The 23,894-nt window shown below is 32.4% G+C and overlaps 1 protein-coding gene across 2 annotated transcripts; it reads left to right on the top strand.

Moving 5' to 3' along the window:
- Window positions 1–767: 767 nt before the first annotated feature.
- Window positions 768–22,569, top strand: LOC106662234 (lysophospholipid acyltransferase 1). 2 transcript variants are annotated; one of them, XM_024224991.1, is made up of 11 exons: window positions 768–1,124; window positions 17,679–17,824; window positions 18,273–18,350; window positions 18,411–18,496; window positions 18,558–18,669; window positions 18,744–18,879; window positions 18,999–19,131; window positions 20,416–20,621; window positions 20,688–20,885; window positions 20,943–21,094; window positions 21,160–22,569. In XM_024224991.1, the coding sequence occupies exons 1-11, from the start codon at window positions 963–965 to the stop codon at window positions 21,302–21,304; spliced, it is 1,554 nt and encodes a 517-aa protein (XP_024080759.1). In that variant the 5' UTR covers window positions 768–962; the 3' UTR covers window positions 21,305–22,569. The 2 variants fall into 2 exon arrangements, with proteins under 2 accessions (XP_024080759.1, XP_024080760.1); XM_024224992.1 differs by lacking the exon at window positions 768–1,124 and adding an exon at window positions 11,591–11,863.
- Window positions 22,570–23,894: the final 1,325 nt, after the last annotated feature.

Here is a 23,894-nt window from a genome sequence, read left to right as displayed (position 1 = left end):
TCATTATGCCACTTTTGTCAAATTGTTCTCTTGATGTGGTTGAAAAAGTCTTCCCCAGATACTTGATTTACCTTCCGTGATTGCCGATTTGACCGCCGCGTCAGCAAGAACATTACCACGAATGTCACAATGATGCGGAATCCAAATGAATGAGACAGTGACATTTTTCGGACGAAATTCCCTCGGGGCTAGGATTACGTCCTGAATTACGGGATTAAGGGGGAATTGATTCTGTATGGCCAGCAGCGCAGTTAGAAAATCCCGGGACAAGACCTCCAGTCTTTGTGTAACTTGGCAAACAATATTCAAACTTTTATTGAGCGCAACAAGCTCGGCAGTGAAGTTGCTCCTTATCATAGCAAACTTATAACTTCTGGAGTTGCTTACAAAGGCAGCTCTTAACACCGATTGAATTCTTGGTGACATCGGTATAAACGAAGGTCGTCTTTGTGATAAGGAAGCACAGTTTAAGAAATTCCTGTTGGTATATCTCAGGCGGGAGTGCTTTCTTTTAGAAACTTGGTGAAGTAGATTGATTCTTGGTTCAGGTAGTTGCCAGGGCGGATATCCATCTACTGTAAATTCGCTTATTATTTAATTTAGCTGGGAGGAAGTTCATATACTGCAGGAAAAAGTTTAAGCACATTGGTTATAAGTTACCGGTTAATGAGGTCCAATTAACTTAATTTACTTCTATAAAATCATATGCGATTATCTAAAAAAAAAAAAAAGAAGTGAAAATGGAAATTCAAATTCTGTGTACAATCACTTATATTTCGAAGTTTTAAACAGATCGTGTCGCTTCAAGTCGTACCCAAAGCCTCCGCGTCCACACCTACTGGATCCTATCTCGTCCTGTACGGCTCCTATGAATTGTGGAAGGATCTGAGAAGGAAGAGGCGGCGTACCCCAACATCAGCCATACCTCTTCAGTCCAAAAGCGATTCCTGGAGGGTCGAGCCATGGACCAGAATCCGGAGACCCCGTGTGTATGCAAGACGGATGAATCCCTCACGACGTCATGCAACCCCATACGTCAACTGCTCAACTTCGTCGGCATCTCCTACGAAGGCAACCAGCTTTTCGCAGGCATCGCCCGCAAATACCACATGCCTATTGATCACGTGAGTTGTTTTTGAACATAAACAATCTATTTCAACAATGCACAAACATTCATTATAACATCTGGGAGCCAAGTAGCAGAATCGTACTAATTTGTTTAATTTATATCATAACTACTGTCCATGAGAGATAAACGCCTGGTTAATTATATATATTTATATTTGAACAATGCTTAATAGTTTTCTAAAAACTTAACAATAGAGTGAAACTCAAGGACTGCTGGATTATTATCGTGGCATCTAAACCAGAGAGCTCCTGAAAGCAAGAAACTTCCTGTATTTATTTTGATATAAGACTTTTTCCGCTTAGTCTTCACGATTTGCTATGAGCTTATTTTTTCACCTAGCAGGTTTACATTTTTTTTTTTAAATTTTCTAAAAGCTTTCACCCATTTTCATTTATAGTACCTTAATTTTGATTGGACAAAATTCTATTCAATTGTCCTCAATAAGCTAAAAGCTTAGCGGTGTTTTATGTTCTTTTTTAGTTAACCGTTTTTCACGCGCGGTCGGTTCCGTTATCAACAATACATTCAAGAAAGCACTTGCGTTTTCTCTTTCGCTTTCTCCTATGGACATCTCAACATAGACAATAACCGACTTTGGTTTGTTTCGTGGATCGAAACTTAAATTGGCAATACTTTAGTTAGATTTACTATTGCTTTTTATGTAAAATAACTTTGTTAACACAAATTATACAACCCGTCGAACTGACATACAAGAAGAAACAAGTGGTACAAAGTAACATGCATAATTAGTATTAAAAATCAAACTTTTAACTTCAAAATTGTAAGAGTGCGATTGATTGATTGATCGATTATCGCTTTATTTAACAATCACTCAAAGTTTGGTCTCTAGGACCCCTCTTAAACCTAAAGTAATTACAGCAACATGATTTTATAAACTCTACTCAATCTACTATACACAACAAAGTTGAACAAATTAATTACTCTTACAAACTATCTACTTGGTTACAGTGGATTAACATATTCAAAATAAAAAGTAATCTTTAAATAATAACAAACGTAACCTCTATCAGGAGTAAAGACTAACAATAAACATTTCTAAGGATTTAACATTATACATTTAAGTGACATTTCTAAAGATACATTAACAACATCTAAACATGACAATCTTTGTACTTAATTAAGGAAAAAGAGAGGAAAAAATACAGTTTAATATTTTTACACATATTTTGATATACAATAATTTTTTTAATTTTTTCTAAACATACTTATTTTGTTATAATGCCGAATTTCAACTGGTAATTTTGAAAACATTCTCGCACTTTTAATTGCAAAGCAATTATTAAATATTGTGGTTCTATGTTTTATAATTTGTAACTGCTTACTTTTATATCTAGTGTTTACATTATGCACATCAGATCTATATGTGAGGGAGAAAGAAAGAAAGAAAAGGAGAGAGAGAGAGAGAAAGAAAGAGAGAAAGAGCGAGAGAGAGAAAGGGAAAGAGAAAGAGAAAGAGAAAGAGAAAGAGAAAGAGAAAGAGAAAGAGAAAGAGAAAGAGAAAGAGAAAGAGAAAGAGAAAGAGAAAGATAGAGATAAAGAGATAGATAAAGAGAAGAGAAAGAAAGAGAGAAAGATAAAGAGAAGAGAAAGAAAGAGAGAGAGATAAAGAGAAAAGAAAGAGAAATAAAGAGAGAGAGGAATAAAAAAGAGAGAAAGAAAGAGAGATAAAGAGAGAGAAATAAAGAGAGAGATAAAGAAAGAGAGAGAGAAAGAAAGAGAGGAATAGAAAGGAAAGAGAGAGAAGGAAAGAAAGAAATAAAGAAAGAAAGAAAGAAAGAAAGAGAGAGAAAAGAGAAAGAGAAAGAGAGAGAGAGAGGAAGGACGAGAGAGTGTGTGAGAGATAGAAAGAGAGAGAAAGAAAGAGAGAGATAGAAAGAGAGAGAAAGAAAGAAAGAAAGAAATAAAGAGAAAGAAAATGAGAGAGAAAGAAAGAGAAAGATAGAAAGAGAGAGAAAGAAAGAAAGAAAGAAAGATAAAGAAAATGAGAGAGAAAGAGAGAGAGAAAGAAAATGAGAGAGAGAAAGTGAGAGAGAAAACAGAAAGAGAAAGAGAGAGGATGAGAAAGAAAGAGAGAGATTTTGTTCCTCTCACGGCCTTCAATGTTTACCTGCAGATTCCTATTCTCTTTAATTAAGGCTTCTGCTACAGTTGCTATTCCAATGTGGGGTTTTTAAATACTATACAATGGGAAGTTACTAATCCGTCAAAGGCATCTGTTTTTCTGAATTTAGCTCCTTTTTATTAGTAAGTTATGAATTTAGTAATCATAGAACAAGATAGGGACATTAATTTTTATTTAATATCCTGATATCTTATGAGGTAGATTTTAGGCATTTTTATTTCTCTATGAAGTATCATTTCTTCCTCTGCCATTTTCCTTTTGTATACTGCAAGTCGTATTATCGCAACGTGGGCAGTCTTACGAATGGCCCCTAGCGGGACACTGGGATATAATAATCCAAGATCTACTTCGAGGTGATTTTTTTTCCTAACTTCTGCTCTTTAAAGAGGAAAGCATCGGAAAATAGAATGTATACGGTAAAAATATTTTCTTACTCAGAAAACACAGGTCTTTTCCTGTTTATACCGTTGGTTCACAAGTTGAAAGTATATTGTCTCTAATGCAGTGTCTCTTAAGAGAAAGTTCAAATAACATTTTTCGTAAAATAGTCACATCTCAAACCAAACCGCTAAGCTTAGGAAGATTTCTTTTGAAATTGAAATTGAGTAATTTGAAAATTTTATCGTTTTGTACAACATGCGTATTAGATCAAATATTTCGAATATTCCAAGCATTCCTGAGCCCTTTATAATGTTTGCAACCTTAATTTGTGATGCAATGAAAATAATAGGTACAGGTAATAAAAGGAATAAGTAGGATTCTTGCGAATTAATCATTGTTGAAAATTAGCTCTTAGTTAGGGAAAATACAATTCAAAATACAGACCAGATTTGATTTTAAGACTGGATAATTTACGTGTTTGGTCGAAAATGTGAATACTCAATTGGCCAAAATTGACAACGTGTTTGAGAGCTTTTGGAGGAAAAAGTACAGGAAATATAGTCATTTTATACTTTAAGCATCCATACATTCTTTAGGTTTATATATCACTAACAGGAAAAATGTATGATATAAGAAATTTTGAAAGGTTGTAGGTTGAGATGGAGGTCAATTGTTAATAGTTTAAAGTTCAAATTGTTGATTTTAAAATGATAGTATAACGATTATTTGATCTACAAATGGCCACTAATTCTTGAGTTGTCATAAAAATGTTCATGCGACACGAAAAAAATTTGGTAAGATAATTTCAATATTGTGTAACAACAAGCTTTGATCAATATTTTGAGGTCTGTCAGCTTTATTTGGCAGTATTGGTGGAAAACACTGAGGATCAAGATATGATCTTGAATAAAACAAATTTATTTGCTACTGCCAAATTTTCGACATTTTAAGGTAATTATCAGGGCAAAACAACCTTAAATATTGATTGACATGCATATTTAATTACTTAATCTTTATGTAAGGTATTGGTTGAGATAAAAAAGTCAGTGTCATGAGCGGGATTCGAACCCACGACCTTCGGCTAAATACGCCGCTACTCTACCACTTGAGCTATCGAGACTTCGGTCCACTCGGACACCAACTTCCCATCCCAACCTACAACCTTTCGAATTTTCCCTCCATTTGCCACCGAGAATCGAATAGAATACACATTTGAACAATGGCAAAAAGGAGGGAAAATTCGAAAGGTTGGATTGAGGTGGGAAGTTGGTGTCCGAGTGGATCATGATAGTTCAAGTGGTAGAGTAGCGGCGTATTTAGCCGAAGGTCGTGGGTTCGAATCCCGCTCATGACACTGGCTTTTTTATCTCAACCAATAACTTACATAAAGATTAATTAATTGAAAGATACTATTTGGTCAATTGGACCACGAAATCTAATGAATACATATGTAAGTTTTTACAGGCCTGTTACAGTCCTTGGCAATGTTGATACTGAATCAGAAATTTGAGACCGTTTGTAAAAACTTAAATATGTCATTCTGTAGACGTATTTAAGGATGCTTTGCCCTGATGATGATAGAATAGGTCGAAAACTTGGCAGTAGCAACTAAATTTGCTTTATTCTTCAATACCCTACCTTGATCCTGAGTGTACGTAAGTTGGTGTCCGAGTGGATCGAAGTCACGATAGCTCACGAAGTGGTAGAGCAGCGGCGTACTTTAGCCGAAGGTCGTGGGTACGAATCCCGCTCATGACACTGACTTTTTTATCTCATAGAAATAATAATTAATTGAAAGAAGTAACTTGGTCAATTGACCACTAAAACGTAAATGGATTAGTATGATGTAAGATTTCTCAGTTCATTCTATCTGATGGAATATTGTGCAAATTTAACTGGCTACAATCAATATCCAAATGGAAATCAAGACTGGTGGATTTAAAAATTTGTTATGTTATTATTATTATTATTAGTTTCAGTAAATCTTTTGTAATTGTTGTAGACCGTGATACAGAATTATTATCAATTTAAGGTCACACATTTGAGCAATAGAAGAATGCAGTAACCGGAAAACACATTTATTTATTTTTCAAAAAACGGGAGTTGACGATTTCAGAAAGAAAAATCCAAGATTTTGCCAATCCCTATTGTCAAAACTGATTATGTCTAATCCACACGTTTTCTCTATTTTAGTGATGAATCAGACGCGCATCAGGCGATGTTATTTTTAGTGTGTTTGTGTTGGTTCCAGACAACGGTTCTGTTGTGATAGGTAATCGTCGAGGTTGAGCATCCTATCACGTACTACGTACTTAGGCCAACTTGTTCAAGAATTAACCCAATAAAAAAATATTAAGGTTAAAAAAAGTGATTGTACGAAGATCAACCTATTGTAATTGTAAAAGAATTGAAGTACCTATGGGTCACCATCTCAACCAAATTGCCTTTATCAAATAATTTTGTTAATAAAAAAATCTTTAGTAAAACAGGCACTTATTCGTGTATTGCCTAAAGTTATATTTTTTATTTTCAATTTATACGATTTCTTGCTTCCGTTTTGACAATGACTTGTGGATCTTTTGTTTGTTCGCGCTACATTCATGCAATTTTCCCATTATCGACTAACTACAGCTTTCTCGCCTCATTCTTAACTCTTGCCTATATTAGAATCTAAAAGAAAAACATGTAATATTTTGACATCGAATCTTCAGTTTTTAACAAATTTATTTTGATATTTTAATTAAGGCAGCAAACGTTACTTACATGTAAACTATACTATTTATTTAAAAAAAAAAAGAAAATTAGGTTTTTTAAACAGAAAATGTTACACTACTTTTCTCAGGTTCCGCTATTTTATGGTCTTTTTACATCTTTAACTGAAAAAACTCGATAAAATAGTGAAAATTGAAATAATAAAATTCAACGCCAGCAAGTCAAAAATATCAACAAATTCGTCATTGGTTGATAATTTATTGAATAATTTTCCCTATTAAAACCATGTAAATGTTGAGTATTCATGAAGGGGTCTGAATTTCGTATAAGAATCGATGTACCATCAGCGAATAAGTGTTGAAATGTTAACTTGTGTAAGAATATCTACAGTGTGTTGAAAAAAAGAAATGGGCCAAATATGCTCCCCTGAGGAACACCCAAATGATTTAAAAGGACCGAGGATAGGGATAGGGATAAAAGAGGGGCCACAAGGCCTTCTACTCCTCGAATGAGTAGATCTATTATGCTCCTCTATTTTTATAACTCACTGGTCAGCTTCATGTTATTCATCAACCTCCATAGCCTTGCCGTTTTTTGTTTTATGTAAAGATGTTTACTTTCTCACTGCCAGGGTCATTTCATTGGTGTCTCTGACTTCTGCCAGTGCTTCCATACAATTCCATACGCCTTTGTTTTTACCTCAAATGAGGCTAAGGCCTTACGTGCGACCTGACTGTCAGATAAAATGGCTATCTTCCTATAATGTGTTTTTAGCCTTTTTCTCTGGCGCAGTGTTCAATTGCTATGATTTCCGACTGGAAAATTGTAGCCTATTTACCTAAGTTTAGAGTCAGTTCGATCTTCGGATTCATTCCGAGCACTCAGCTTCCGCGCCTCGATCCGGTTTTGAGCGTCAGCATACCAGTCGGAATCGTCAGAAGTTTTTTTTGGCCCATTATTCCCTTTCTAGTATGAGTACCTTGTAATTGTGGGTGAGGGGCGTCGGTGGCCGCAAGGTTTAATCATTGACACGGCGCTCATCTCTGTAAGGTAAAGGTCCGGGTTCGAATCCAGCGGCCCTGCATTCGAACCCGACATACTTACAAATGGGCTTTTTTTCAAAAACACCGGCACCCTGAGGGTTTATATGACCTCTGTTGTTGCAAACCCTCGTAAAAAAAATATAAATAAATACTTGTGGGTGAAATTAGGGGCGCCTAGAATGGCTTCTGTTTGCATCCCCTCTCTCAGTTATCATTGTTCTTTGACATGGCGTATCCTTGCAGATAGTTGTCCATTTATGAGCCTGTGAGCTGCTGCTCTGGCATCTGTTTGGAGCGATGGAAGGTTCAACACACCAAAGACCATAGTTGCCGTTTTATCCATGGTTTCAGTGACACTGAGGAAAGCTTGTCATTGTGTGCCACTTATTAGGCTCATCGCCTTAGCCTGTAAAGTCTTGGCCCATTACTTATGAAGAGGAAGAGAGTTGCAAGGAGGTACAAGGGGATAGCATCATTCTAAACCAGTCTTTTGTAATACTTAATCTTAATAAAAACTAAGTAAATATTAAATTAATCGATATTTGCTTAGTGGTCATAATTGACCATATTAATTATTCCAATTAATTATTCTTTTTAGGTTTTTGGTTTAGATGATAAATTAGTGTCACGAGCGGGATTCGAACCCACGACCTTCGGCTCAATACGCCTGATCTAACCACTTGTGCTGAAGTCACTATAGCGTAAGTGGTTAGAACAGCGGCGTATTGTGCCGACGAAGGTCGTGGGTTCGGAATCCTGCTCGTGTCACTAAATTTTTCATCTCAACCAAAAACCTTAGATAAAAAAATAATTAATTGGAATAAGTGAATGTTATTTGCTCAACAAAGAAAACAAAATTATCTTAAATGATACTTCTCTCTAAAATTTATTTATTAATGAAAAAATACCGTTTTTATTTTGTTAAAATTGGAGGGTAGTTATTCAAAATGTATGCAAAACTTTACTAAGTTAAAGTAATTAAGTTTAAGGTAAAACATTGAAAAGTTATTTGGATACTTAAACCACGAACTGTTATGCTCTAGGCTTTGAGTCCAGTAGATCTGATTTTAAAAAAATGGAACATGAAAATGTATCAATTTTGTATACAGCCCGTAATTTCCTATTCAAATAATGTGTCTTACAGTTGAAAAGTATATTTTTTACTAGTTCCGATGGTCCTCAGACGTATTCAGGTCAGTGGTTTCAGTCTGTGAATCAAGCAGATGCGAGTCGGGCTAACAATACGACAAAGATAAATGTGTCAGAAATGATAAATTCTGTACACAGTTCACATACGTAGACGGGTAATCTTCGCATCGAAAAATGACCGTTTACACGTTCTAGTGAAAAGTATGTTGTCTGTTTGTTAACGGCGTTTTTATGGTGTGATTAAGGATGTTTCTTAATAAAATAAGTTATAGTGTTTTTTTTTAATTATTATTTACGATAACATAAAATATTTAGGCCAGCACTTTCTGCCAGTGAATCAAACAGAAATGGATCTGACCAACAATACAATGAATCATAAACGATAAATTGTGCCTACGATTAATTTTTTCCATTAAACTCTTTTTCAGTTATTTTAGAAATTTCACGTCAACATTAAACTTTTGGTTCTTTTGTTTTGCATAAAAGATACTTGTGTCGTTCAACCTTCTTGTTGATGGATCATCCTTAATACATAGAACAGTTTTATCATTCGAAGGGTTGAAATTTTAATCTTTGAATCAAGCAGTTGTGAGTTTGAGTCTGACTCACAACTGAACCAAAAGTTCAATCGTTCTTTTTGAAAAGGCAATAGGTTTTTTTGTTTTATCGTGGGTATAGTTTTGTTAACTGATTTGATTACTAATATGTTCAGAGAACATTCTTAGATTGCTAATTTTTTAAGGATCATTGCTTCACCTTTTAACCTTCTGCTTGACCTCAACTATCTTTACTGAAACCAGCTTCGGCTTGTAAAAAGGCATTAGACCTTTATAATATGGTTGGTTTACAAAAATTGTATATATTTTCCCCATATCCTTCACACGTATTTAGGTCAGTACTTTCTTTTAGTGAATCAAGCAGTTTTGTGCATAATAAATACAACTTATAAATATTCAAGAAGTCATCGAATTTTTCGGTTCATGCCAAAGCTCATATAAAATTTTGAAAAAAAAAATCCACACCAGTTGTTGTCATGTCTATTACTAGATCGTTAGTATGATAATAGTTTAGGAGTTCTTTGACCTTTAAGTTTATGCAAAGAGATTTACCGTAATAATAAAGGCAGCCGGAATTCATAATGGACATGGTTTTCCAAACATATCAGAAATAATTCCGTTGGCCCACTCATGTGGCGAGGTCAGTGCTTTCAGCCAGCGAATCAAGCAGATGTGAGTCTGTCTAATAATAAAACGAAGATAAATGTGTCTGAAGTGATAAATTTTGTCAGGTCAAAACTCAGATAATCTTGGAATCAAAAAAAAGTCCAAGTTTCAGAAGTGATACAATTTAAGTTAAGATAGTTAAAGGGTTCTTTGTAATTGAGTTCCTTGACTTTTCTAGTTGTCACAGAATTGTGTCCGTTCTGTTTCATTTTTTTGTTTAATGTAAAAAAATTTTGAAACAATCCATCAACCAAATGACAGAACCCAATAAATAAAAACATCTCCCCACTTCCTCCATTAGATTATGGCCAATCGTGGGGAAAATCCTAGAGCTACTCTTCCAAAAACGCATCCTAGATTCCCAATTCCTGACCATCAGTTTGGATTTCGCAGTCGCTATTCTACCACACAGCAGTGTTCCCTCGAGCTTGGGCACTACTGTTCTGGGACATCAGACGTGGCTCAGGACTTTGATGCCATCCTGGGTATTCAAGGGTTCTTCCATCAACATATTGCCTGACCGGTAGTATTGCCCCGTCCGCGAGGAAAGTGGTCTTTCCATATACCATCTTATCAGACCTGGAGTGTCCCATATGGTAATGCCCTTCGTTTATCCTAATTATAAATTTTGTCTACAGTTGAAGTCAAAACTCAGATAACCTTCATCAAAATGACCATTTACACCTTTTATCGGCCAAGCTTCAGAAGTGCTACAATTTAGGTTAGCATATTTACAGTATTGTTTGTTATGCATACAACAGTTGTAGTATGATTAGTTTAGGTTTAGGTTCAGGTATAGTTTAGGAGTTCTTTGGACTTTATGTTTATGCAAAAAGATTTACCGTAACTAACACTTAACAATGGCAGCAGGTATTCATAATGGGCACGGTTTTCCAAACATATAATAAATAATTCCGTTCTCCATTCATGTGACGAGGACTAATAATTAAACCTTCTTGTTGATAGATCATCCTTAATACATAGAACAGTTTTATCATTCGAAGGGTTGAAATTTTAATCTTTGAATCAAGCAGTTGTGATTTTGAGTCTGACCCACAACTGAACCAAAAGTTCAATCGTTCTTTTTGAAAAAGGCAATAGATTTTTTGTTTTATCATGGGAATCGTTTTGTTAACTGACTGGTCTACTAGTATGTTCAGAGAAAAGTACATTTCTAGTTTGCTAATTTTTTAAGGTTCATTGCTTTTCCTTTTTACCTTTACAACTTTTCCACCGAGTTCAAGCTTTCATTTGCTTCTAGTTCCAAGTGGAACGACCATTTCCAGCTTAGCATAAGGAGGTCATTGGCAAATACGACTACCTTAACTCTCCCAGGAAAGAACAGATTATTATATTACTTTACTATTGGACTTGAGATAAGACAGGTCTCACCCATCAGACCTCATCAGGAATTTTGTGTTTGTTCAACGATGTTATTAATTTATGGAAGTTTTGCAAATATTGTAATATGCACATACATTTGACAAGTGGTAAATTCTAATTTATTCTAGAGGAATTAATGAAACCGTTGTCTCTTTACTGAGCATGCCCGTCGTGATCATGGATCGTCGGTTATTTTCAGGAATTGATTTTGATCGGGTAAAAGAAAAGATAGAAAGAGGTGATATCGATTGAAAAAGGAAAACTGTCGGGGAAAAAAGTTGACTGGACGCGGGTGGGTACGACCTACGAGGCGGACTTCAAAGGTATCAGCTGCGGGGCGGGGTCGGAGATCACGCCACTCTCGGCCGGCGGCCCCTGCCTCACCATCGCAGCCTCCCCTCTACGCGGCCCTCGCTCCTACGGCCAATCGTTTCTGTTTCCAATCCCTGCCGGTTCTCGAGAGCGAGCCGATAAAGCACGGTGCCCAGTTAGCTCGACCCATGACCGTCTCAATCGACGCGCTCCCGTGAAAAAGCCGGGCTTCGACTGAATCGCCGATATGACGAGGATCTAGTGAAATAGCGAAATGGACGTGATCAGCTATATTCTTAAAACGGGACTGGACCACTTGGGCAATTCCTACGAGGGCAACCGTTTGTTCGCTGGCATCGCTGATCATTACCAACTGCCCTTAGACCATGTAAGTGTTCCTTCGCTGTTTAATCCTTGGACTGGTGGCCCTCGGTCCGACTGGCATCAGTTGCAGGGTCATAACCTCGCGGCACCCTGTTGAATACGCCTTTCACAAGTAAAGTTAGCCAATCCGCGAACCCACTGTTGACAAACCAACCGACCTTGTCAACTGAACAGAAACAAGAATCTTGGTTAATTAACAACATATTTGTATTGTTTTGTTTTGGGCCGCGTCTCCACACACACTTCTATGGACGTTTACACCCACGTTATAATTATTATAGATGCACTCAAAACCAAAACAAAACTAATAAATTAAATATTTAACTGATGATTTTAAAAAAGTACCTAAAATACATCCAATAATCTTGTTTAATTGCACGAAATTTTTGGCCTTTTTTGTACGGTGGTTAAAGAGAATTTCAATTATACTGCTATTTTTGGCCTTTTTTTGATAATGGTTACAGAAATTTTCAAATATACCAATATTTCTAGGTCTTTTTTGAAGGGGGTCAAAGAAATTTTCAAATATATTTCCATTTTTAGGCCCTTTTTGAGGTGGTTACAGAAATTTTCAAATATACTTCTACTTCTAGGCCTTTTTTGAAGGTAGTCAAAGAAATTTTCAGATGTACTTCATTTTTGGCAGTTTTTGAAGGTGGTCAAAGAAATTTTCAAATTACTTCTATTTTTGGCACCTTTTGAAGGTGGTCAAAGAAATTTTCAAATGTACTTCTATTTTTGGCCTTTTTTGAAGGTGGTCAAAGAAATTTTCAAATGTACTACGATGTTTGGTCTTTTTTGAAAGTGGTTATAGACATTTTCAAATATACTTCTATTTCTACTTCTTTTTTGAAGGTGGACAAAGAGATTTTCATAAATGCTGCTACTTTTGACTTTTTTGGGAATGGTTACAGAAATTTTCAAATATACCAATATTTTTAGGTCTTTTGTGAAGGTGGTCAAAGAAATTTTGAAATATACTTCCATTTTTAGGCCTTTATTAAGGTGGTTACAGAAATTTTCAAATATACTTCTACTTCTATGCCTTTTTTGAAGGTAGTCAAAGGAATTTTCAAATGTACTTCATTTTTGCCCTTTTTTGAAAGTGGTCAAAGAAATTTTCAAATGTACTTCTATTTTTGCCCTTTTTGAAGGTAGTCAAAGAAATTTTCAAATGTACTTATATTTTTGGCCTTTTTTGAAAGTGGTCAAAGAAATTTTCAAATGTACTTCTATTTTTGGCCTTTTTTGAAGGTGGTTAAAGAGAATTTCAATTATACTGCCATTTTTGGCCTTTTTTTGATAGTGGTTACAGAAATTTTCAAATATACCAATATTTTTAGTTCTTTTTTTAAGGTGGAAAAGAGATTTTCAGATATGCTGTTATTTTTGCCTTTTTTTTGTGTGGTTACAGAACTTTTCAAATATACTTCTATTTTTAGGTCTTTTTTGAAGATGGTTAAAAAAATTTGAAATATACTGCTATTTTTGGCCTTTTTTGAAAGTGGTTAGAGAAATTTTTATATACACTACTATTTTTAGGTCTTTTTTAAAGGTAGTTAAAGAAATTTTGAAATATACTGCTATTTTTGGGCTTTTTTGAAAATGGTTACAAAAATTTTCAAATATACTGCTATTTTTAGGTCTTTTTTGAAGGTGGTTAAAGAAATTATGAAATATACTGCTATTTTTGGCGTTTTTTGAAAGTGGTTACAGAAATTTTCAAATATACTGCTATTTTTGGCTTTTTTGAAAGTGGTTAGAGAAATTTTTATATACACCACTATTTTTAGGTCTTTTTTAAATGTGGTTAAAGAAATTATGAAATATACTGCTATTTTTGGCGTTTTTTGAAAGTGGTTACAGAAATTTTAAAATATACTACTATTTTTAGGTCTTTTTTGAATGTGGTTAGAGAAATTTTCAAATATACTGCTATTTTTAGGTCTTTTTTGACGGTGGTTAAAGAAATTATGAAATATACTGCTATTTTTGGCGTTTTTTGAAAGTGGTTACAGAAATTTTCAAATGTACTACTATTTTTAGGTCTTTTTTGAAGGTGGTTAGAGAAATTTTCAAATATACTGCTCTTTATGGCATTTTTTGAAAGTGGTTACAGAAATTTTCAAATATACTGCTATTTTTAGGTCTTTTTTGAAGGTGGTTAGAGAAATTTTCAAATATACTGCTCTTTATGGCATTTTTTGAAAGTGGTTATAGACATTTTCAAATTTTCTCCTATTTTTGGCCTTTTTTGATACTGGTTATAGACAGTTAAACATACTTCTTAAATATACTTAAAGTTTATTTTATTTATTTATTTTATACACATTTAAATATACTTAAATATTAAGGGTTAAAGACATTTTCAAATATACGTATACTTTTTGAATTTCCAAATTTATTTCTATTTTAAGACCTTTTTTGAAGGTGGTTACAGATGTTCAAATGTATAATTTTTGTTTAATTTTTTTCACCTTATTCAACGTTTAAAAATACTGAATCTTTAAAAAATTATCCTTTTCCTGAGTCTTTCCTAATGCATGGTTGGGCATGTCTCAATAACAAAATCATGAAAATCCTGTTTTTTTCCCCTTTCACTTTCTATTTGTGAAGTGCCAAAAACAAGTTTGTTGCACTTTTTGGCAAAGTATTGATGTTCATCCGATGGGTCTCTTGTCTAAACAATAATCAAACAATGGGTGTCTGGACAATAGTTGAGAAAACAACAGCTAAAAATCAATTAGTTTTCTCACTCAATTTGTTTTCAATGTCTGTCACCATCAAAACGATGACTACATCAATATTTTCCTAACACTAATTACTCCTGGTGAAAGGTTTTTATTAAAGGCACCTACTAAATTTATTGGTTAATTCCAGTTTGATTGTGTATAATAGTTCATCTTTATTATTTGTGCAAATTGATTCAAAGTTTAGAGAAAATTGTTGATATAATTTTATTTTTGAGTTGTTTTATTTGTAAAAACATTTATACAATTATTGTTAGATAACTGGCAGATACCAAGCAATGAAATTGTCATCATCCCACCGCTTTTGGTCAAACCATGATTTTTTTTTTTTTCTTAAAACAATTTTGTATGGGTTAAATGGCGTATTGAATAGATGGGGTAAGGAAGCACTTCAAGCACAAGTGTGAAGCATTGTTTCGAGAACAAACCAATCCACTGAAGATGGCGAAGTAAGTCTGACAGTCCAAACAAGCAAGAATAGCCTGTCGGGATGATCAGATACGAACAAGCTGCCAATTTTAAATTACGTTCAGTACAAAACATGAAGCTTTTGTGGCTCAGCTTCAATAACAACTTTAGGTTCCTTGTCGATTTTGATTGTTGTCCGATGTAATGGACTGGAAGTTAACAGGAAAATCAATTTTTGCATCTTTTAAAAGCCATTGATAAATGATTGATGCACTGTATTTTTCAATAGAATTATATTTTGCACTTCACTTGTCCCAACAATAGGAGTGTTTACAAATAAACATTTATGCAGATATCAATATTTGACACCAGTGGTTACTGGTTTAAGGTTTATGCAAACAAGCATAGCGCAATAAAAAATAATGTACAGTTTTTATTTTTAAATTTCTCTATTAAATAATGTAATTAATTTCACCATTGTACTTTTTTGTAAATTTGTTTTTGAGAACTCATTTTCATACAGTGGAAAGTCGTGGTGTTTGATTTTGTAGAAAGTGTTCTGACAGCTGTTATTGAAGTGTTATGAAAAATTGCACAATCATATCCTTATTTATTATTACACAGAGTTTGTGTAATACATCACTCATTTCAACTCTTGAGTCAATGTCAATTTTAACTTAATCAAAAATATACAAAAAAATTATTTTTCCCAGCGATAAATCTAAGTAGTATAGATAAATACTCAAGATATGACATCAATTTGAAATTGAAGATTAATTATGGTACTGCTATAAATAATGTCAATGTTTACACACAATAATTAAAGAATAAATTAGTAGATAAAAAGGTTTCAATTTTTTTTTAATGTAGGTCTTATCAGGTTGATTTTTTTGTCATGTCTTGTTTTCTTTGACCTTTAAAAAGTTTTACATTTGATTGAATTATTATTATATAAACATGGCCACGAAGATATTTTTAAACTGACGGTCTCACTATATGACTCATGTCAATTGATTTAATAGTTACCGGATTGATATAAATACAACACTTAAAATTACCATAAAATGACATACTATTTTAAAAAAAAAATCTTAAACAAAACTGGAGATTTCAGAAATAAAAGATTAAAAAATGTAATACGGTGTCAAGTTTTGATAATCTGCCAATAAGCTATTCATATCCTGTTTTAAACACTTGTTGCATCACAATGTTTTAAATGTTTCACAAACTAAGCGTTGCCTCATTCAGTAATAAAGTATACCGCATAAAATTATATACTTTCATGACATGGTTTAACTAGTTTTTTTATAAACTTAATTTTTAATAATCATAAACCTCAAATCTCGTCAAACAAAAATTGTCAACCTAAAATACTAGAGCTCAACTTTGTAATTTACCTAATCCTTTATTTGTACATTAAAAATGTCATTAGGGGAAATATCTTTGTAGAAGTTCAATGAATCTTCCAATGCTAATTTGATTAGACTTCATAATAAATTAGTCTGAAATAAATTTCCAAGGGCTTTGCTGGGATTTGAACTCAGAACCACTAGTGTGGCAAATACAAGTCCAGACACTAACCACTCGGCCACCGCAGTCCCGACTTTCTCAAATAGTCAATTCCATCAAGCACAAAAGAAATTGGAAGCAATCTCAATTTGACAGCCACAAATCTTGTCATGAAATTTAAAAAAATTTGGTCTGTGAACTACATTTTAGTTTGATATCGAAATCTCTACGTAGGATGACAATGTTAGCCTGAAGGACCCTTGTGTTTATTGGTTATGATAATTAAAAAATTATCCAAAGGAATATTGATGAAATTGGAAGCAATCTCAGTTTGAGAGCCACAAATCTTGTCAGGAAATTTAAAAAAAATTTGGTCTGTGAACTACATTTTAGTTTGATATCGAAATCTCTACGTAGGATGACGATAGCCTGAAGGACCCTTGTGTTTATTGGTTATGATAATTAAAAAATTATCCAAAGGAATATTGATGAAATTTTTATTAACTAAAAATAGATCTTGTCTATATAAATTTGCTTTCATTATTGAAATTCATGTAAATGTTATTTGTATGGAAATAATGTTTTCATGACCGGAGTCAATTAATCGACGAAATCTTGCCTAGTCATGTCTTTTGTTTATACATGCATGGAAATCAATAAGCTTATTACAAGGATGTTGATTTTTTTTTTAGATATTTCCTTTACTTTAAAAAATTGACTATAATTTCATTTGTTTGTGAAAAGAAAACTACCTTATAAAAATAAAAACGCTTCTCTGCCTTTTGATAAATTTAGATCATTTCGGTGTTCTAATTTTCAAATTGTCATTTGTATTCAGTTAAAATTAGCATTGAATGAATATTTACTATTTGTTATCTTATAGTTAAGTAGAATAGCTACAATAATAAAACGTTTTATTTTTCAGCACTTCAGAGGTCAAATGTTCAATTATTAATTTTTCATTCTGATAAACAATGAATTGTTAATTAGACATCATATGCTACAATAATATTTTTAGCTTTTATTTCTATTCAATAATTTTTTAAACAAATAAATTAGGACGTAATAATTTTCTGGCATTATTTAATTATTTATATAAACCTTCAGAAATAGTGAAATGATTAATTAAATTCCGTTTTTGTTTGTTACTAGATAAACTTTGTCGCATCACAATTACTGGCTGGGATCCTTGCCATTATATTTGGGGTGTACATAAGGCCAAGACCGGATAATTACGAAAAACGTCTGTGGTACTTGTTAGTGTTTGGTTTTTTCATAGCAGTAGTCACATTTGGCCCGTAAGTATATTGGAAAAACAAATTTCTTATTGTATTTTTAAATGTTAAGGAGTTCTGAGAACAATCCTGCAAAATTTTTAATACTTTATTCAAATCATGGCTTGATTAAAATGGAATGTTTTTGTTTTGTCATTCTTTTTAAACTTTTTGTTTAGGTAATTAGTATATTTAAAATATTTTATAAATAACGTTGTATGAAGAATAGTTTATGTAATAGATGCATCTGAATCGTAAAGATTTTTGTATTGCTGAAGAGAAAGCAGGGCTTTGAAATATATACAATTTATATATACATTAAAACAAAAACAAAATTAAAAACTGGTAAACTGTTCTTCATAAAAAGTTAACTAAGAGATATTTAAAAAGAAGCAATTTTTGGAATAATAACAATTAAAAAACAAAGTTGTTTTAAAATATTTACTTGAGTAAATTTATTCTTTTTTTCCAGGCAAACATTTCATTTAATTCTATTACCTTCAATATGTTACATCCCTATGAAATTCATGAAATCAAAATTGATGCCTTGGTAAGATAAATAATTCATTATGTTTATTTTTGTTATATTAATGTTTTTGTTTCCTTCCAGTTATGTTTTAACAATAGCTATGTTCTATCTTTCTCTGGTACACATCCATCGGTTGTGGTACGGAGCTGTATCATTGGACATAACAGGTATATAATGAGATAAATTGAAAGAAAGTAAAATAACTCAATTAACTTTTTTTGGTAACAGGCCCAATGATGGTAATGACACAGAAAATAACTTCTCTAGCTTATTGTATACAAGACGGCAGCCTTCAATCACAGGATTCGTTGACTAACACGCAGAAATACTATGCTATTAAGTAAGTTGGAAATCTGTTTTTATTAATAGCATTTTATTAAAAATTTGTCAGTAGATTAATTTTTTTATTTGTAGGGAAGTGCCGGTCTTGCTTGAATACTTCAGCTATATATTTCAGTTCCAAACCTTAATGGCAGGACCTTTCATACTATTTAAAGACTTTAAGGAATTTATAACCGGAAGAAACTTCAAGAAATATGAATATGTCATGGTATGTTTAATGAGGATTTAGATAGTTGTTTGCATTTTGTGAGTCAATATTTGACCAGCTTATCTTGTCATTCTAATAGAATAATATTTATTAAATAAATTGTTTTCTGTTTGTTGTAGTTAAAAGACTTGAAGGATCCCGGTTTGTACTGTGAGCCTTCCCCTTTCATACCAGCAATGCAAAAATTAATTGTTAGTGTTATTTGTGCATTAGTATTTATACTTGTCACATGCCCAATTGAAAGGCTAAAAGGTAAATATAACTCCACTATTTTTCGTGGTCTGCTTGACCAATTATCATTCAATTAATTAAGGTTTTAAGTTGAGATAAAAAATTTTGGCCATTTCATTTGTCGCCGAGAATCAAATAAATTACACGGCATTTGAAAAATGGCAAAAAGGAGGGAAAATTCGAAAGGTGCGGTTGAGTTGAGAAGTTGGTGACCGAGTGGATCGAAGTCACGATAGCTCAAGTGGTAGAGTAGCAGTGAATCAAGCCAAAGGTTTGGGTTCGAATCCCACTTGTGATGCTGACTTTTTTATCTCAACTTAAAACCTTAATTAATTGAATGGTAAATATAACTTTAAAAATAATTCATTATGATGAAAATGTTAAATTCAAACAATTTAATACAGTACAAATAAATTTAATTTTACCATAGTTAAAATATTTTTGCTAAGAATTGCACCAAATTAAAATTAGTTGAGATTGAACAAACGCTATGTGCTAGATGAAAATCTTGGCCCTTATCCTTACTCTTGAGTCAATGTCAATTTTAAATTAATTAATCAAAAATATACAAAAAAATTATTTTTCCCAGAGATAAATCTAAGTAGTATACATAAATACTCAAGATATGACAACAATTTGAAATTGAAGATTAATTATGGTACTGCTATAAATAATGTCAATGTTTACACACAATAATTAAAGAATAATTTTTTTTTTAAATGTAGGTCTTATCAGGTTGATTTTTTTTTGTCTTGTTTTCTTTGACCTAAAAAATTTTACATTTGATTGAATTATTATTATATAAACATGGCCACGAAGATATTTTTAAACTGACTGTTTCACTATATGACTCATGTCAATTGATTTAATAGTTACCAGATTGATATAAATACAACACTTAAAATTACCATACATGACATACTATTAAAAAAAAAATTTTAAACAAAACTGGAGATTTCAGAAATAAAAGATTAAAAATCTTAAATCAATAATCCCGCTTGTGACGCTGACTTTTTTATCTCAACTTAAAACCTTAATTAACTGAATGGTAAATATAACTTTAAAAATAATTCATTATGATGAAAATGTTAAATTCAAACAATTTAATACAATACAAATAAATTTAATATTACCATAGTTAAAATATTGTTGCTAAGAATTGCACAAAATTAAAATTAGTTGAGATTGAACATACGCTATGTGCTAGATGAAAATCTTGGCCCTTATCCAGTCATGTCTACTTCTTAAAGATTAAATTTCTTGTCTAGTATGCAACAGTTAAATTAAAAGTTTGGCCATTTTCAGACGAGGATTTTCTGGCAAAAGGCATTCCATACCAGATGTGCTATATAATCTTGGCCACCTCACTAGTTCGATTTAAGTATTATCATGCTTGGATCCTTGCCGATGCGATATGCAACCTATCAGGTCTTGGTTTCAACGGATACGATCCGATAACTAAGAAAGCAAAGTGGGATTTAACTAGTAATGTAGATATTTATAATTTTGAGGTAAGTTAAATCATATTAGACAAAACTTTATTAAGAGTTATCTTAATACGTATATATTATTTTTAGTTGGGAACAAATATTCGAGAGTCGATTGACAGTTGGAACAAAGGAACGAACCTGTGGCTCAAACTTATAGTATATTCACGGGTTAAAAAATATAATGTTCTGCTAACTTATTTATTGTCGGCTCTTTGGCATGGGTTCTATCCCGGCTATTATATGACTTTCTTGAGCGGAGCATTGTTCACAGTTGCTGCGAGAGTTGTAAGTTTTGATTTAATTTAAACGCCCTTAAAAATTTCTCATTGTCTGACATAACAGGTGAGAGGAAGTCTCAGGCCTTATTTCCAAACTTCACAAAGCAAGATAATGTTTTACAACGTGCTGACCATATTTGTTACAAGGATCATCATGGGCTACCTTACTTTCAGTTTTGTACTACTTGAGTTCTGGGCGAGCCTGCTTGTCTTCTGGTAAACAATTTGTGCTATTTATTTCAGAAACATACCATTAACTACAATTCTTTTCTTTTTTTCAGGCATATGTACTTCTTCCTTCATATATTGGCTGTGCTGTCGATCGTATTTCTCCCCAGATTATTAGGTCCGACTGAAGCGCCATTACGTAACAGACTGACAAAATTAGTTGCTAATAGTAATGGTGTTAACAGCCTACATGGATAGTACACTTAAAAACAGCTTCAGAACAGCTTGTCGCTGTTTTAACTTTCACCGACTCTTTTAGACTTGTCTCTTTGTCGTATTTAACATTGAGAATTAAGACATGCATTTAATTTACTTGTTGGAAAAATCAAGTATAAAATTGTTCAAGCAAAGTGGAGCTCAAAGGCTTTTTTGTACATTGAATTCTTTTTAGAGTTAGTTATTCGACGTTAGGAAAGGATTTTATTAATTCTGCACAACTGTGTAACTTTTTGGCATAAATGTTACAGAAGCACATTGAGATAGCACAACGTCTTTTGATGTTAAAATGATAAAATTCTGTTGTGCGTAGGCTTTTAGCTTCAAAAGGTGCTTCCAGTTAAAAAAGGAAAGACGTTTGATAGATTTTGAAAGTGATAAGGGTTTTTTCCTTGTACTCACTAAACTGTCTAGCTTATAATTGTTTAAGTAACACAAAATAACACATTTTTATTTTAGTACTTTCTTTTAAGCAAAATGTAGGCTGTTAAGTTAATTTCTTGTTTCTAGTAGTTAAAAGTCTTCCATTGTGTTTTCCACGCATAATAGGTGTAATTAAGTAAATTGAATTGCTGAAAAATACAAATTAGCTGCAAGAAATTGGAATGAGACTAAAATTACATTGATGTAGCAGTTATGATTAAAAAAAAAAAAAAAAAATTGGCTGTGCTCTCATTTCAAGGTAGAATCGTGCTGCATTACATTCTGAGCTAACTGTAAATACATTTGTCTATTCTTGTATATTCGTTTATTTTGAAGGATAAGCATTTTTAGTCCTGTTATTAATATTTGTGCATGAAGCAAGTTTTCGATTAAATGTAATCCTGGGAATGGTTTACAGAGAATATATTAAACAGCATTATTTTAAATTATTGATTATTTAATGATTAAGAGGCGATGGAATTCAATTTACATATACTACGAGCTAGAATTTGATCCAGTCTCTGTGATCAATTTTAAAAAGTTCAGTAATAAAACGATAATTGAAGAACCTTTGAGCAGGCTTTAATAAGGTGTCCGGGTAGATTTATTCGACTAATGTACATTTAAATAGCAATTAGAGTTTTAAAATATAAGGAGAATTTTCACATAATTTTATAATATTCAATGCTAGTCAGTGCCTAGGAAGATTTACTTACTCATTCATTAACAGCCCTGCTTTTTCTGTAGACCCAATTGGTTGTGATGGCTGTAAATAGTCCTAACAAATTTGTATTGTAATGCAACGAAATTTAAAAAAAAAAAAAGGAAATTGATTCACTTTAACTTAGTGTTGATTTTCCTACTTGTATAATATGTCAAAATTTGCTTTTATAAATTATTACATTTAAAAATAATAATTTAATAAAAAACATAAAGAGACTGAAGATTTGAAAAATTGGATATTTTGGTTAAAAAAAATTAAAAAAATAAAAAATTAAGTCTGACATTTTTGTTGTGAAAATGAGTGCAGAACCAAAATAAAACCTCAGCATCAATTTGAAAGTTAACTAACATTTTAGAGGACAAAATGTTTCCTTTTATTCCTTAATTTATGTAAAGTACTGCTTCCTTGTTTAAATTTATTTTTTTAGCTTATTATTGTTAACATGTATATACATATTTAAAAAATGGACAAATTTATTTATAACAAAAAAAGCTAGTCGATTTAAAAAAAAATTAAAGCTTAAATAATTATTTTGCAACATTTAATTTAATTTTATAAGAAGGAGGGTTTGGAAAAACCTTCATGATTTTTATTAATAAAGTGAATAATATAATGCTAGTTGTTAATTGGACATTCCAGGTTTTTTCTTTTTGGTTTTTTTAATTGAAGGACTTGGCAATACTTATTTAGCAGCTTAACATTTAATTATTCTTTTTATGTAAGGTCTTGGGGATTCGAACCCACAACCAACATAAGTTGCTGAGAATTGAATCCTGATTACAGAACATTTGAAAATGGCAAAAAAGGGAAAATTCGAATGGTTGTAGGTTGAGTTGGAGGGTTGGTTTCCGATAGGATCGAAGACACGATAGGTCAAGTGGTAGACCAGCGGCGTATTTAGCCGAAGGACATTGGTTCGAATCCTGCTGACGACTTTTTTTATCTCAACCAAAACGTTACATAAAAAGAATAATTAATTGAAAGAAGTAACTTGGTCAATTAGACCACTAAAACATTAATTTTAACTTGACTCTTTAATGAGTTACAATTAATTGCAGTGTTTAAGATAGGAATAAAATAAAGCATAATTGTTGTCTAAACATGTATTTTTCTTATTGGTGATTTTGCTACGTTCTTAAATTAGCGATTTTGCTGTTTGTTGACAAATGTGAGTTGGAATATTGTAAATTCTAGATTAATGGACAAATAATTAATTAGATGAATGCATTGTTGATAATTATAATTTTATGTATGTATTCAAAAAAAGGATATGATCCTGAAGACCAAAGCAATTGTTCAGTATTGACAGGTGTCACAATTTTTATTCATTGTTGCAAAAGAAATGCAACCCATTGATAACAAATTTCCGATTTATGGAGTTCTTTTTATTTTATAAGCATTTTTGTTAATATTTTGTAAACAAGA

The sequence above is a fragment of the Cimex lectularius genome, unplaced genomic scaffold, assembly GCF_000648675.2.
Source record: "Cimex lectularius strain Harlan isolate CLEC.00 unplaced genomic scaffold, Clec_2.1 scaffold19, whole genome shotgun sequence".
NCBI classification, from domain to species: domain Eukaryota; kingdom Metazoa; phylum Arthropoda; class Insecta; order Hemiptera; family Cimicidae; genus Cimex; species Cimex lectularius.
This window is presented reverse-complemented; position numbering and strand designations above follow the sequence as displayed.

What these genes read in the sequence shown, in the direction of transcription:
- LOC106662234 (XM_024224991.1), top strand. Translation starts at nt 963, where the DNA reads ATGGACCAGAATCCGGAGACCCCGTGTGTATGCAAGACGGATGAATCC. An exon ending in CAGAAATACTATGCTATTAA is followed by an intron (nt 18,670 to 18,743) that starts GTAAGTTGGAAA and finishes TTTTATTTGTAG; the next exon opens with GGAAGTGCCGGTCTTGCTTG. An exon ending in AGAAATATGAATATGTCATG is followed by an intron (nt 18,880 to 18,998) that starts GTATGTTTAATG and finishes TGTTTGTTGTAG; the next exon opens with TTAAAAGACTTGAAGGATCC.